The following is a 15,334-nucleotide window of genomic DNA, read 5'->3' as shown; positions in this document are numbered from 1 at the left end:
TGGGTACATATGGTGAACACAGAGCAGCAACCACCCTCAAGAGACGAAATTCTGCTAAAGAATATTTAAGTAATACAGTAACAACTGGGATTTTACTTTGACATTTAAAGCAATAGCTGCTTACCTTTTTTGATAGTAACTCAAGGATTTTGGGGAGTGAAAATTTGCATTATTTTTTGTAATTGTTACTACCTGCAACTTCACAAAACCTATGTTTTGCGAAAGGAAAAAACCTAGAACATGCCTGTAGACATATGGTGCTTAATGGTACTTTCAGGTCTGAGAAATAAAAGCTGTGCGTTTTCTGGGTGTCTGACCACCTGCATTTGAGGGCCACAGCCTCCCCCTACCCATCCTCACCATAGCTGCCACACCTTTGTCACAATCCAGAGAACAAAGCTACCTTGTCAGCTGTGCTTCATTCCACAGGGTGTCTCACCCTGAAGGGGGTGGCCAGTTCTTCACATCTGCTCAGAGTTCCACAGTGGGGCTGGCTGCTTCTCAAACTGGACAGGGAAGATTCTCGGAAGGAGTGCACAATAAAAATCAGAGTTAGAGATGGCATGGGGACTACACACAATCTAGCTCAAAAGGCCCTTCAGAACAAACTGACAAACCTTTCCCCCTGAAGGGCTATTTAAATGGATTGCCTTTCTTGCCGGTGGTTCTTCATTAAAATGCAAGGTGTTGCTATCAACTAAGCTTCTAAAACAACAATGGAGAGGTAAAAAGCTGTCCAACTAAAGCTTCATCTTGGAAATATCTGCGATTTTATCACCTTCCCCTCAGCTTCTATGCAGGTGATACCTGAGTGATGCGGGTAAGAAAACTGACACACAAATCCAGTGTTTCAGAGTGAACCAAGTCGTATGAACTAGAAATAGTATAAATACTAAGGAACGATCACTTTATCATCTTAAATCATTGAGTCTGAAAGATATACACTGTGAGAAATAGATTGGTCCAATAGTCTATTACTGGGGAGACTTGAGTTTTATTCGGTCTTTTTGTATATACTGAACAACATGCTACAAATATAAATGCTGTCTTTGAAAAGGTGGCAATGGCCTACCTAGCAAGTTCTATTCAACTCCAAAAAAAATCACATGCATTCTAAATATTTTTAGTGTTACAGTAGAAACAGGCAAGGTAATAAGAACAAACTCTCGATGTTTAGATACTCTGTATCTCATTATGGACTAAAATTTCTGACTAATCTGAGATTATCTAGTCATGCACACAAAAATGTTTAATGAGCTCATAGGTCTGTACTGAATAAGACTTAATTGTCCAGAAAATAGTTGTCTATTTTTCAAGTAGACAGAAGCTTAACTACACTCTTAGATCAGTGCTCTCTTGAGTTCCCTGTCCCAATCTCTTTTAAATCCCATCTACTCTTAATGATGTAGCTCAACTGCTGCCCCTTCTGTGCGGCTGCCCATCCCCACCCCACGAACTACCCTCCCCAACACACACACACACCACTCTCGTCCTGTGTGCAGAGCACTCTTCACTTTGTTTGTACTGTACAGTTACTTGTGGGTGTGGACAAAGCTTCTGGAGAACAAGCCAAGCTGTGTCAGGACAGAGAGGCACACGTCTCCCAAGCAGGAATTCATGCTTGAGTGCTAGGAGGTATCTGAAAATGTAACATCCATGAGTATTTCTGGGGATTAGTATCAACTACTATATCGTCATCTACATCTTTAGGTTAAACTAAAAGTAGTATTAATAAGGGGTTTGAGATCCTAAAATTGTGACACGTCAATTCCAAGCAGAGTAAAGCTAGTCAGCACTTTTAATATTCAGGGTATTTTACCATATGAGTGCTTTGCGAATTGTCACTTCATATGTTAACGTGTTTGAAGAGAGCAAGACCACCCAGTCAATTCCTCCATCAACCCAACTGTTCAGATAGGCAGTGTCTTGACTGCATATAAAGACTTCTGCTTCACAAAGGATATGGATAACTTAATGAGTAAGAGAGCATCTTATGATTCACTAACACTAAATGATACCGATGGCAGGTCGAAAATTACAAAAAAAAAAAAAAAAAAAAAGAGCGAATAGTCACGAAAGGAAAAGCAGAATCTATAAGTAGGGCAGAGCAGGTCCACTTTTGTGAGCTGTAACGAGGTTTGTAACAACTACAGCAAGCTGGCCAGATGCCTGCTTCTGGGCTTTCAAGGCATTTAAGACATTGCAGCCACGGCAGAGTGGCGTGTCTGTTCTCCCTTCTAGGTGGTAGTTTCAAAGAAGGTAAAAGCCATCTCTCGCTTACTTTTATACACTTTTATACACAGAACACTACACAGGTAACTAATAAACCTGTGCTGAACAACCAAAAAATACTTCTGTTTATTTCTATGAACCAGAATTCTGGAAAGGTTCAGTAACACAGTACTGAACTTGCTGCCCAGGCTGCCTGTACTAATGGTGTAGATGTTTTACTCCCTCCAACGTGAAGGGAACTGAGCCCACTTTTGAAATTTTTTCAGAGAAAGAGTACCAACAAGAGTAGGAAAATAAAAATGAACCATTTGCTGCAATAACTGAGGCTATCAGTGCTCGTCAAACATTAATAAATTGTTATGATTTTACCAGGTTTTTTTGCTTGCTTCCAGTGTTGCAGGTTCCAATACGGTAACAGAGGCATAATCAAAGCCACTATCTCTTCTTTTGTTTCTTCTACCCAATACAAGGTATACACATACTGTTCTGAAAGCATATTAAAATTTCAACATACTTATTATTAAGGTATATGCATCTTCTTATTTCCAGGTAACCCTTTGAGTGGGAAGTTACAAATATCCACTACATTTCTAGTCATTTTATAATGTTAACGCTAGAACTTTCAATCTGTTTATTTAAAAACAAAAACAAAAAAACAGGAAAGTTAAATTGCTAACACATCTCCTCAAATAACATAAACTGATGTTTAGATTAAAAATTTATATTGGCTACTCTAACACTATAAATTGTGATACCCGAGATGATTTGGAAGCATAAAGTGAGAAGGGATTCTAAGAATGAAAACTTTTTTCCTCAAGCACACCAGTAGTTTCACAGACCTTTACTGAGAAATTTTTCACTATCTGCTCAAATATAAAAGAACTGCTTATATGCAAACCAGTCAAAATACTGATAAGCATGCAAGAAGAGAGAGGTGAGGGGAGGCTGTTCCAACATCACAAAATTAGAGTATTAAATTCATATAATAAAAAGGGAGCATGGAGATTTGAGATTAATTGCATGTTGGAAGAAAAGGAATTGTCTTGTCACTCAGCTAAGCTCTTGACTACTAAGTTGTGAATTCAGGACAATTACTTTTAGAATGGCTTTTCACCAAAAAAAGGCTGACAGATACAATCAAACTAAAAGAAGTCATTTAGTATACTTTGGGAAAAGAAAAGAAAAAAAGTACTTCATTATCTTATCAAATTTTCTTAAGTTCTATAGAAGTAGAATCTTTGCATAAAAGATCATCAAGAAATATTTTTCTCCCTCCACAGATTTGTTAAGGATGTGTTACAAGTGTTAAACATCCATGTGGAACACAGAGTTGGCAGCCTTCACGATTTGTACGTGTGTATGACACACATCAACCCTAACCTAATGGAAACTGAGTTTCGGATTTTAGAGAAGAGTCTCTTGACAATTTGGCATTTGGGCAACAAAAGTTAAATTTCATTCAACAACAGTTAATCCCATAGGTTAATTCAATCTTGCCAGTGGCAGCAGAGTAAGTTACCTTCCTTCCATTTGGTTTTTCTTTAGCCTCAGTGAATGTGTGAGGACAGTTTCCATTTGTTAAAAAGAAAAAAAAAAAAAGTTGATGGTTATTAAATCAGAGATATAGAATGATGTCAGCATCTTTACAACCAGCTGAGGAAACCACATATTCCTATAAAAATTACTCATCAAGTAATATTGGAAAGCTAACTAATCAGGTGTCACTCAAAAAACATTTTTTTTGGCACATTCTACTTCAATTAACATGCCTTTTGGAAATCTTATTTAGATAACACCGCTTTCAACTAAAGCTCTGAGGGAACCTCTTTCAACTCGAGAGAGCAAGTTTATGAGTCTGAACACAGGAGCCCCCCAAGGTGTGTATAAAGACCTACTCACCACACTGTTCTTTCCCTTCAACTTTGTTTATTGATGTACTGAACATGAAAAAGTACAAAGAATCCAAACACAAAAGAAAACATGTACAGCCTCTTAAATACTCAACAGAATATATTTTCTATTCCAACAGATGTGAATTAAGTCATACTGTACAACTTCAAATAAATACCAGCCTTACATTTTATTAAGTGCTCTGATAAACACTGTAAAGTGAAGCACAATTTGCATGCCCTCTCATCAATGCCTTGGTTTGCTACAATAGTATAGGAAAGAAGCATGTAGCTGCTGTTTTCCCGTGAGGGAAATCTTATTTTTTTTTTTAAAGTATATACATGTATTTAGTTTTTTAGTTTTTTTTTTTTTTTAACGCAGGTTAACTCTGACCATCTAAATGCACCTAAGGATATGAGAAAGTGCTAAGCCAATTGATTTCTGAATAGCATTGAGTGGGTCAGCATGAAAACTCGCTTATTCACTTTAGCACGCGCCTCACAGTATATGTACTGTACTATACTGAAAGATTTTATAACTACAATTTTAAATAATAAAAAATAAAACTCAACGCAACCGCAAAGATAATGTACAACTATGTTATGCATAGCACATTGCCTGTTCTAAGGGGAAGCATGTGAGCATCTCAGTTTATACAAAAAGCAGGACGTAACTATATAGTTCTCAGTGCATCCTGATGAAGGCATTTTTGCCTTCAGCTTTTTTGAAAATTTATTATAAGCTAGATGCTAATCAGAAAATATTTTGTATTTTTTAAAATTTCTTTCATACATGGTAAAGACTTATTTTATTATTTCCCCAAATAGTGGTTTAAGCATCATACAAAGTTAAATTTCAATAGCATACAGATATTTATGATTTTTGTATGAAAAATGTAAGGAAATTTGTTCAAAACCTATGGTTATACTCATTTTTTTTTTTACCACAAACATATTTATAAACGAAAATGTAGCATCACCATAAACAGCTGAAGCTAGACTATCTACAGACAAAATTAGCAACAAATCTGATGCACTGTAAATTCAAGTCCTCAGGACAACAAAAGTGATTAAGCAAGACCTCAAGTAACAATGTTAATGCCATTTACAAAGGAAAAAACTGATACAAAAACATTCAAAACCTGAACATCACTTGGCATGTAAGGGAAAAAAAAAATCAAATTAGCTGAAAGGTTCATAAACACAAGGTCTTATTTACATTACACAAAGCTCAGGTGTTAGCCTTGAACATAACTTTCAAAATACCTTCAAATATATCCAACTCAGATCACTTTTGCTGATTTGCTGCAGTACAAATCATGTGCAACATCTTTTTTCCTTAAGACAAAACAATTCTTTAAACAATACTGCAAGTACATCACTAAACACCATGAGCTCTATCTGAAGGGATTTCTTTAGGAAGAACAGATTTTTTTTTCCCCCATCTCTTGGTAATTTAAATTTCTTGCCTGCTCTTATATATTCTTTTGTAAATTTTTTTTATTTGTTTCAAAATCACAAATCAATGTGAGCCACCTATCACATAATAACCAGGATGATCAGACGCTCCACTGGTGATTACAAAAACGAAACCAGCAGTTTCCCCCAATGATTCTACTCCTTTCATACAAAGATCTCAAAAGTATTTTCTACATCATAAATCTTTCTAAATTTTCCAACCGCTGCAAATTTCCTGGTAAATTTTAAAAGCTCACTAGGTGTCATATGAAGAGATTTCTCAAAGTATTCAAGTCAAAATATTTGTTCCAGGACCAGTAAAAAGTTTCTCCAAATTTTCTTTTTTATAAAAATAGATGCTTTTTTTAAACCCACATCAAAGAGGCTCTTATCTCTTTGGCAAGGTACTGCTTTACGAAAAGTTCTCCAGTATTCTTACAATAAGCGTTTATAATGTAGCCCCCCCCTTCCCCAACCCAAATCATAATTACAAAATAAATACTGTTTTTAACTTCATAAATAAAAATGTAAACTTCAAAATACTTTTCTTAGACATAACAGCAATGCTTTAAATGTAAACCAAACACAAAGCTAATCAGAAAAAGAAAAAAAGGGGGAAAAAAAAAAGACACAACCAACTGAAGAAATACAACACAAAGCCTCAATATTTACTCACAGGTTTCAAGGCAGTTATGTAAAAAGAAAAGAAATGTCTTCCCTTAGCTGAAACACTTTAAAAGGTCCACCTTCTTCAAAGAAGGCAATAGAATGCAATGTGACAGGTAAAAACCCTGTACCTCTTGTCCATATTCAAACATAAAAGATATTTAAGAAGTTTTAATTCAAATACTAGCAATAAAAAATCTCACATATTTCTTAGGATGCTAAGTAGTCGTTTTATCCCCATCTCAACACTGACTTACAAAGACATTTACTAATGTATAAAGTTTCTCTTAACTTGCCTTTGTTGTATAGTTTTCATATATAAATGGACTGAGGACAAGAGCTCATTAGGCTTTGTGCGTTTTGTTTGTCTTAAAGGAGACCTGCAGTACTCTGTCCCCCAGACGGTATCCATTGAGGCTAGCTATCGCCATGGCGGCCTCATCATAGTTTGTCATAGTCACAAATCCAAAACCTTTGCATTTATTGGTGTTAAAGTCACGGATGACCTTCACGTTGGTGACAGCTCCAAAAGGCCCAAACATTTGCCACAGGATACTCTCATCTGCGTCAGGAGCCAGGTTGTACACAAAAATACACCACCCTGTTCCTGGGTGCCCAGGGATATTAATTCCAGCCAAACTGGTCATTCCATCAATGGTCATTGGAGAAAACCTACTAAACAAAATAGGAAACACACACACACACACACATACACACACACACACACACACACACACACACACACACACACACACCACACAATAGAAACAGAGGTTGGTTACAGCAATGGATTTATTCTTTTCCCCTTTCCCATCCCCAGAGTTTCAGTAAATCCCTTCCCCACAACAGATACGTACAACTATTTGAGGTTTCAACCAAAGTCTGTGTGGCTGGCAGTGGCATGCTGTATTATCAAGGTATTAACACGTTATGAAATGGCCATTAAATGCTGTACTGAAATAATACCATCCACAATACCAAAGAAATATATTTAGAACAGGCTTCATGAATTGAGCAGGATCAGGGGCAAGAGGGACCAACACATACGGAAACATGCTGTAACGTCGCAATGCAATATAAAACAAACAATGGGGTTTCTAAAGACCAGGTGGCATCCAGTGGTATAAAAATGTTCCTTGAAGTCAACCGTGCTTCAAAAAGCAGCTTTTCATTCAGTTGTACATGCAAAAGAAAACCCAACACAAACTTATGAAGGGTGTCACTCCCCAAATCAAAGAAACTTAATTACGGGAAGGGATTACGCGTATCATGAACCTCTATCATTACCTCTTTACTCCATAAGCCATATTGAGCAGATTGTCCAACCTGCAAAACACACATTTAGCAAACTTCAGTTTTTAATTTTTCCCCTTGATGTTCAAGAAAGCTGGGCTCATTACTGCCATCTTCCAAGGGGATTTTTAGATATTAATTGTATGTGAAGTCTCAAAACAGAGAGTCTTTTTACATTCCTGAGTGAATGAGCACCCACTTCCATAAGACACTAGCTCTTCCAATGGATACAGTTTATCACTACAGGGGTCAGTGCGTGCAGGGAAAATGCTGGTGGTCATCTGAGGAAACCACTCAGAGAGGCAATGCGGAGGCTCTGGAATAGCTTGACATTTGGGTTCTCACCTTTTGCCAACAAGTTAAGTTCTAAGCACTCCACATACACCTACATGTTCTTTACACTGCTTTTAATTTCTGTAACTAATGGTTCCTGGGTATACGAAGGCACACAGATTAAGGGACTTGTTCAAAACCAAGAGGTTATTAAATGATGGCACCAATATTCAAACTCTTACAAAGAATTCCGTAAATTTCCCTTCAACCTCCCAAATATGAAGGACTTTCATTTCTTAGAATCAAAGTGGTGTTATTACAGTTAAACTGAACTTCACAGCTGAACCTCCCATTTCTTAATGTACTCAGCGAAGGTCCGTAGAAAGTTAAGACGGCAGACTCGCCGAGCGACAAAGCCAGGAGTTCTGACCCAGAGCCTGATGCCTACTGTGCCTGTGCTACAAGAGATGTCGCCTTCCTCGAGGTGTAAGAAGCCAGCTAGATAGAAACAAAGCAAACAACCTGAGCTTCTCTTAAAATTCTTAAAAGAAAGTAGATGGGGGTGGGTGAGCAGTCTTTAAAACTCTACCCCTTCCCTATTTCAAAAGTTAAACTAATTCTATAGTGCTTGATTCTTTTCATTTTATCAATTTCAGAGACCATTCTGATGTTCCAAATTTCCGCGATGCGTACCAATTTACTACATGTGTACAGAGGAGGTAGGCACAACTTAGTTCATTGCCCTATAACCTCAACTGCAACAATGTTCAACAGTCTCCACCCAGGATCCTGGGTCAGGGAGGAACCATTTTTTCTTTCTTTCAACACCTAAGAAAGGTTAAGTTTGAAGAATGTTTCAACTTTATTTTCTAACCTGTGGCCTCAAGTGAGGCCAGAGCACAACACGAGAAAGCAACTCCTTTTAGTTTTATTTAAAAAAAGAAAAAGAAAAAAGAAAAAATAATCTGCTTCTGGTCTTTCAGAAATGGAAAAAGAATCTTCACACATTCCAATTCCCAATCACCTCTGGGTATTTTGTGTGTTTAGTAAAAATGGAAGAAGAGAACTGAGCTGATGTAATACTAAGTATTCAAAAAAATAAAGAAAAGAACGAATCACAATGACAAAGGATCTTCATCTGCATCTGTCCGTCATGTCCCTCTAGCCTCTGGGAAGCAGGGACAAGTTCATTACTCATTGAAACACTTAAGCATGGAGCACGGCCTGGATCACTGAAGGTTTACAGTAACTATCTGCTGACTGAATAAAAGCAATGAGGTTACTAGCATTATCCATAACTAGTTAATCGAGAGTAAGAACTATCAGGCGGGCTGGTTGGGGAGCCTGTTTGCACACAGAAGTGAGGGCACATGTGTGGGAAAAGCACATGGGTGGGAGGGTTTTGTTTTGTGCAGAAGTGATGAGTATGGTCAAAGATGCCATGCCTTTATACTCCAAAATAAAGGCCCCAGATAACAGAAGTAAGGATGCAAACAAGTGGGTATCACCAACCACAAAGTAATCTGATACAGATGAAATTGCTGGAATGGTCAATACAGAATGCATTTGGAGTATGACACCCATAGAACAGAAGAGCATACTGAGGTCTCCTTCCAAAATACTGAAAGGCCCAGATGCAGAGACACCATATACATTCACTTAAAATACAGCTGCAACATCTCTGCCCATTAACTAGACGTACTCTGTCACTACCAGCTTAGGATACCAACCTGAAGTCCAGAGATACAATCTCCTAAGCACGTTTTCAGCTTTTTCAAGGCAGGGTGGAAACAAACTGCCCCAGAAGTGGGAATTACATGTGTGAAGGAAAATACATCTCATTTGTCACTCCCCATCCCAGGATGCTTCAGGAAGGAGGCCTAGGACTTTTATACTAGGATCTCTGAAGACCCTCTCAATGGGCCTCATGTTTGCCCTACATGTAAAAATCCTGCATGGTACCATGATCCTGACCACTGATTTCTTCACTCAATACCCATCTGAGAAAAACACCCAGTTCTTTGGAATTTAATCCAAATTATCTGCCTCTGCCTCTCCCTCTTCCCCTTCCTTCTTCTCCCCCATCAATAAGAGAGCTGGGAGGAACATGGCTCCTAAGAAACAGAACATAGGCAATGCCGAACAACCCTGCCTGCACACAGCAGGGCCTAGCACTTTTCCTGCTCTCCGTGCCACACACACACAGGAGCTGGGAGAAGAGAGTGCACTCCGCATGGGGAACCATGCACCCCAAGTCTCATAGAAGCTGGAAAACTGTAAACTGGGCAGTTAGCTCAGACACAAGGACCACATCTACTCTCTAGAACTATCCATCTTCTCTAGGTCTGTCCAGAGCTCAAGGACAGCCTTATTTTATATGTGGTCATTTAAAGATGGAAGCAAATTTTTAATGGAGACCAAGTTAGTAGCCTCCAGAATGACCTGAGGGGAGCGCGTGCGTGGCGGGGGGGTGGGGGATAATGATGTATAACAGTGTGGCAAATAAATATTGAAGTGCCCATTAAAAATATTCTTCAATTTAAAAATAAAGTATTCTTTACTCATACTGAATCAAATACACCGCACCCAATACCCTTATACTCGGTCCCACATATTTTCCTGAGGGAAGACTGAGAAATCCTCAAAGGGACAGTGACATTCTCACCTGTTCTTCAGTGTGGACGTGATCCACTTTACAAACAACATGTTAACTGGATTTCAAGGATTAGACTGAGAAACCTAGCTTTAATTAAAATAACCCTCAAAGAAGAAATAGTTTACAAGATTCCTGCAAACAAGTAAGAAATTACCATCATCAGAGTGAGGATGGTACCAGTCAGGGAAGCCCAAGCATGTAAGAAAAGGGAGAGCTGATTATTTCTCCTACTCCTAGTACAAGCTACACTTGAGCTTAGACACGAAATCATGGAACATGTCTCACATGACGTCACATAAGAAATTCCAAATTATCAAGATCGTAATTTTATAAATCTTGTTTTAAAGGCGTATCACTTACTACTATATTATGTAAATAAAATATGAATCTAGTTAGCATGGTAATTAGGAAGACACTGATAAGCCGTTTATTTCTTATTTTTATTTTCTATGTTTGATTAGGGCTTACGAATTAATGAACATAATAGCACAAGCCTATGTGCATATAATTTATGACTGTATGCCTAGTTTCAGATTATAACTAGACAGTATTTTGAATAGAAACATATTCCCACTTCAAAGCTAGATGTTTATCAATAAAGAATAAAAAGAAGGTATATGCTTAGTTTCCAAGAAATTTGGCTGACAGACAATGAGGGCCCACGGATGGGTAAAGGGGGAAACCTAAAGTCAAAGTCAGAAATAAAAATATAAAGAGAGATTATTAGTGGATAAGAAAATAAAAACTCTGAACTCTACAAATAATGGTTCTCAAAACTTCTCCAAAGCACCAACCAAGATCTGCTTTGACCAAGATCATCCACTCATGCCCTTATCCAATTCGATGGTATCATCTGTCCTCTAAGAGAGAAAAAAATTATTCAGAAGGATTGATACCAGTTTCTTCTAAAAGGAAACTGTGATAGTGCAACCAGCACGTGTCTTAAGTGAAATTCAAGTGCTGATCTAAAAGGCTCCTTTAAAAATGCATAAAGGCTTATGGACGCAGGCACACAGGCCATTAGACTAGATCATCTTTAATAAAATTAAGGCTGCTCCTCAAGAAGAGAGATTAAAAAAAATTTGGCTTTAAGCTTAATTCACATACCACGTCCCAAGAATATACTTAAGGGGCTTGAATTACACTATCCATCCAAATAAATAAGGCTAGTCTGATTCTGAAAACTGTAGTCAATTAGATGAGCATATTAGATTAGCAGTGCTCATGTTAAAATAATTCTCTTTCCAATTATTCATATGGGTTGACTGAGTCATAAACCTCACAAGCCCACTTTTAAACTTAACCTTTATTACATGGATTTTAATTTTCTTTTACCTTAAAAGATATGGTGCATTTCATAAACATTAAAAGCATCCTTGACTATTAATATTTATAACTTGTATTCACCAATCTCTCTCCACTCCCAAGGTCCTATGACAACATAAAAAACACACAGTGTGAAATATTCTAAGTGCCTGCTGAAAGGTGAAAAACTCAAGGCTAAAAGCATTAGGACAGATATTAGGGACAAAAGACCAAGGTAATGATCTAGATCTGAACTCACGGAAGAGCAAAATACCAACAAAGCAAGTCAGTCCTTAACTCAAGTATTTTTATGAAAGGAAAGATTCAACCTTAATTCAACAGAAGAATGGAAAACAAAAAAATCAACGTAATGACAGCTCAGTTTCAAAAACATTAAAGAAAAGCAACCAAACACCCATCAGGTTAAACCTGAACTCCAGGAATAAAGGCTCTCCATTTCTTCTAACACTCAGTGTAGACCAAACACCCTCACTGAGCTCAAAGACTGTTCAACATTTATTATCTAAAGCTGGATTATGAGAGGAATGGAAAGTGGGGTGACAGAAACAAGAGTGAAGACTCTGAAAAGGACAATGAAAATCTTCATTTTCTGAAACCAAGTTTCCCTCACAACAAATGACTTTTACTCCTTTTATCCAAAATTTCTTATTATAGGAGGCAAGGAAGGGAAGAACTGCTAAAGTTAATTACCTACAGAACTGAAAGATAAAAGCATAGACTGGGCAGAAGATATTTTTTAAAAATATCAGACTTGACCATAAGAATACCCGGTACAGCTTTACCCAATCCCCCTCAAAAAAAGCACACAGCATGTGAAGAGGGGGAGCGGATGAAGTTGACAGCAGATACAGTATCTATTGGCAACCTGATATCCGCGTCACTTACATGCTATTTTAATAAACGAGCATTCCCCTGAAGACCCTGTCATTTCAGTCCTGCTGCCCAGTCTTTCTCAGAAGCCAATCTTGATCCTAAGAGCGCTGTTTTCCTTAATAACTACCATAAGACAAAAACCAGAGCTTAAACTGGGAAACACCAAAAATAACAAATTAACACAGCTTTCCACTAACATCAAACATCTCGTACTTCCACAGTGTTAAAAATCAATAGGTACATTTCAAAGAACTATTCTCTACCTAAGCTCAAAAATTACTGTCTGGGCCGCAAAGAGCTCTGAAGTTAACGAGACAGGCTGCCTAGGAAACACCTCTAAAATTCCTTCAAGCATGTCTGTGCTAAATTTGCAAAAAAACATTACTCACTTAAGATGCCACAGAGGAAACCTACAGGCAGAGCCAAGAAACGGCTTTGTGAAATTTCTTTCTCCACAAGAGCCAGCAGCAGCAGCCCCACACATCCCTTTCCCCAGCCCGGTCACCACTACTAGCCACCAGAGTCAAAGGTGGCCGGGTCTCCTTCCTGCGAACACTTCTTTTAAACCTTGCAAAGTTAAAGCAGAAAGTGAACACAAGGCTCAGTCAACTGGGTACCAAGTCATCCAGTTCCAAATGGAGCCTTTTGACAGTACAGCCTCTTCTGCCAAGGCAAAAGCCATCCCAAGTAGGAAATGAACATGGTATTTATGGAAAAGTTCTCTCTCATACCTCAGGTGACATAACTGAGTTTGTTAAAAGGAGATACTAGACTGATTTTATCTTCACTCTTGCCAGCACTCTAAACATCCAAATTGAAAAGAAAAAAGCTTGTGATTTAAGCTAGAGAACACATATCCCTTTATTAAGCTAAATTTTAAGTAATTAACTATTCTGTCCCAGCAAGAAAATAAAACTGATATAACTTGTGATTAAAAAAAAAAAAAATACACAGAACAACAACAACAAAAATACTAGCCTGGAGGTTACAAGGCATTATGCTACAGTGTAACATATGGCCAAAAAGGGTATCAAAAATGTTCCAGAAAATAAAAACTGTTTATGTCTCTTTGTTGTTTAACATGTAGAAGTCACTGTTCTCTTCACATGCGGATTAGGGATTTTTCTAAATGACTCGATCTGGATGTTGCCCCAGTATTAGAATCAAACTTTAAAAATTGAACTATTTATCCCTGTCTGTAAGATACATTTTCTTTGGGCTAAAAATGCATGGTCATTCTATGGACTACACAGAGGTTAGAGAACTACCACCCACAGGCCAAATCCAGAATGCCATCTGTTCCTCTACAGCCCTGGAGCTAAGAATGGTTTTTACATTTTTAAAGAGTTGTTTTAAAAGAAAAAAAAAGTACATCAGAGACCATGGCCTACAAAGCCTTAAATATTTACTATCTGGGCCATTCCAGGGGTCTTCCAATCCCTAAACTGTAAGAAATAAAAACTGAAAAAGAGCAGACAGACTTACTTATACTTAATGTATTCATGTAAGTTACATATCCTTAGTGGTACGCGTATTCTAAAACTAAGTAACTGAAAGAGCTTGACCTGAAAATTGAAACACAAGAATAAAATCTCATCAAGCTAAAAAACAAAAAGGGGACACTGGAAGCACTGCAAACAGCTAAGAAGGCCCCCAGCATTCTGCAGGTCAGGGTTTCCCAACCTGGGCACCAGTGATGCTGGGGCCGGAGGGCCTGTTGTCGGAGGCTGTACTGTGCGCTGCAGAATGATCAGCAGCATCCCTGGCCTCTACCCACTAGACGCTAGCAGCACCCACACCCCGGTTATGCCAGCATAAATGTCTCCAGACACTGTCCATGTCCCCAGAGGGGCCAGATTACGCCCGGCTGAAACCACACCTGTAGGTCATCACTGTTTTGACCCCACCTTGGATAATAGCAAAAGACACTATTTCCCAAGTAGGTTTTCTCTGTGCCCGTAAGAAAAAAAGAAAAACAACAACAACAACTATAGAAAACCAGAGATTCTGTCAATAAAAGGACTGGACAGCGAACCTGACAGTTCTGAGTTGAGTAGCTGGGCATAAGAACCAGACCAGACTTACCTAAAACGCTGTGCCTGCTGAGCTAGTGGTCCTGGATACCTTCTGTTTGGAGACTGGTACAGCTGGGAAAGGATGGCCTGATTGGTTTTTTGGCTTGGATTATTAGCAAACTTTACAGTGATTGGCTCTGTGGCACCAGGAGGTTTCTGGCCATTTAGGCCTTTGATAGCTTCTTCTGCCTCAATCCGCTTGTCAAATCGAATAAACCCTACACCCCTTGATATGCCTATGGTAGATGTGGGTAAGGATTTGGGAAGGAGGGAGTGGAAGGAGACAGGAGAGAAGAAAGGATACATTAATTTTTCCTTCTCAAGAACATATTTTCACCCACATATAACATCTGCCACAAAATTACAGGAGGAGGAAAGTTTTACCTTTAACTTAGTAGCAATTCAGTCTAGCAACACAATTTTGTATTTTTTTAATGCATGAAATGCATTCAATTTATTAAATTAATGCATTAAGTCCATTATCACATGCCTACCAATAAGCCAAGGAGAAAAGAAAGCACACAAGCATATGCACGTTTCCTTTCCCCACCTTCTTCTCTCCCTCTCATACACTTACACTCTTTCATGTCAAC

The 15,334-nt window shown here is 38.2% G+C and overlaps 1 protein-coding gene and 1 long non-coding RNA gene across 20 annotated transcripts in view; both read right to left on the bottom strand.

The window, feature by feature from the left end:
• Nucleotides 1-1,978, bottom strand: part of LOC135322255 (uncharacterized) — a 53,344-nt gene extending 51,366 nt beyond the window's left edge. For all 5 annotated transcript variants that reach the window (XR_010382623.1, XR_010382626.1, XR_010382627.1 and 2 more), the window contains exon 1: nt 404-1,978. This is a non-coding gene — a long non-coding RNA (uncharacterized LOC135322255). The remainder of the gene's footprint in view (nt 1-403) is intronic.
• Nucleotides 1,979-4,138: 2,160 nt separating this feature from the next.
• ELAVL2 (ELAV like RNA binding protein 2) overlaps nt 4,139-15,334 on the bottom strand; it is a 151,339-nt gene continuing 140,143 nt past the window's right edge. For 11 of the 15 annotated variants that reach the window (XM_031449610.2, XM_064490155.1, XM_031449606.2 and 8 more), the window contains 3 exons: nt 14,752-14,977; nt 7,533-7,571; nt 4,139-6,920 (listed from right to left, as the gene is read on the bottom strand). In XM_031449610.2, the coding sequence (XP_031305470.1) occupies nt 6,590-6,920; nt 7,533-7,571; nt 14,752-14,977 (596 nt within the window). In that variant the 3' untranslated portion in view covers nt 4,139-6,589. The remainder of the gene's footprint in view (nt 6,921-7,532; nt 7,572-14,751; nt 14,978-15,334) is intronic. The other 4 variants (XM_031449607.2, XM_031449604.2, XM_031449608.2 and 1 more) reach the window with 3 other exon arrangements.

The sequence above is a fragment of the Camelus dromedarius genome, chromosome 10, assembly GCF_036321535.1.
Source record: "Camelus dromedarius isolate mCamDro1 chromosome 10, mCamDro1.pat, whole genome shotgun sequence".
Taxonomy (NCBI): Eukaryota; Metazoa; Chordata; class Mammalia; order Artiodactyla; family Camelidae; genus Camelus; species Camelus dromedarius.
The sequence above is the reverse complement of the archived record's forward strand: the minus strand, read 5'-3'. Positions and strand labels throughout refer to the sequence as shown.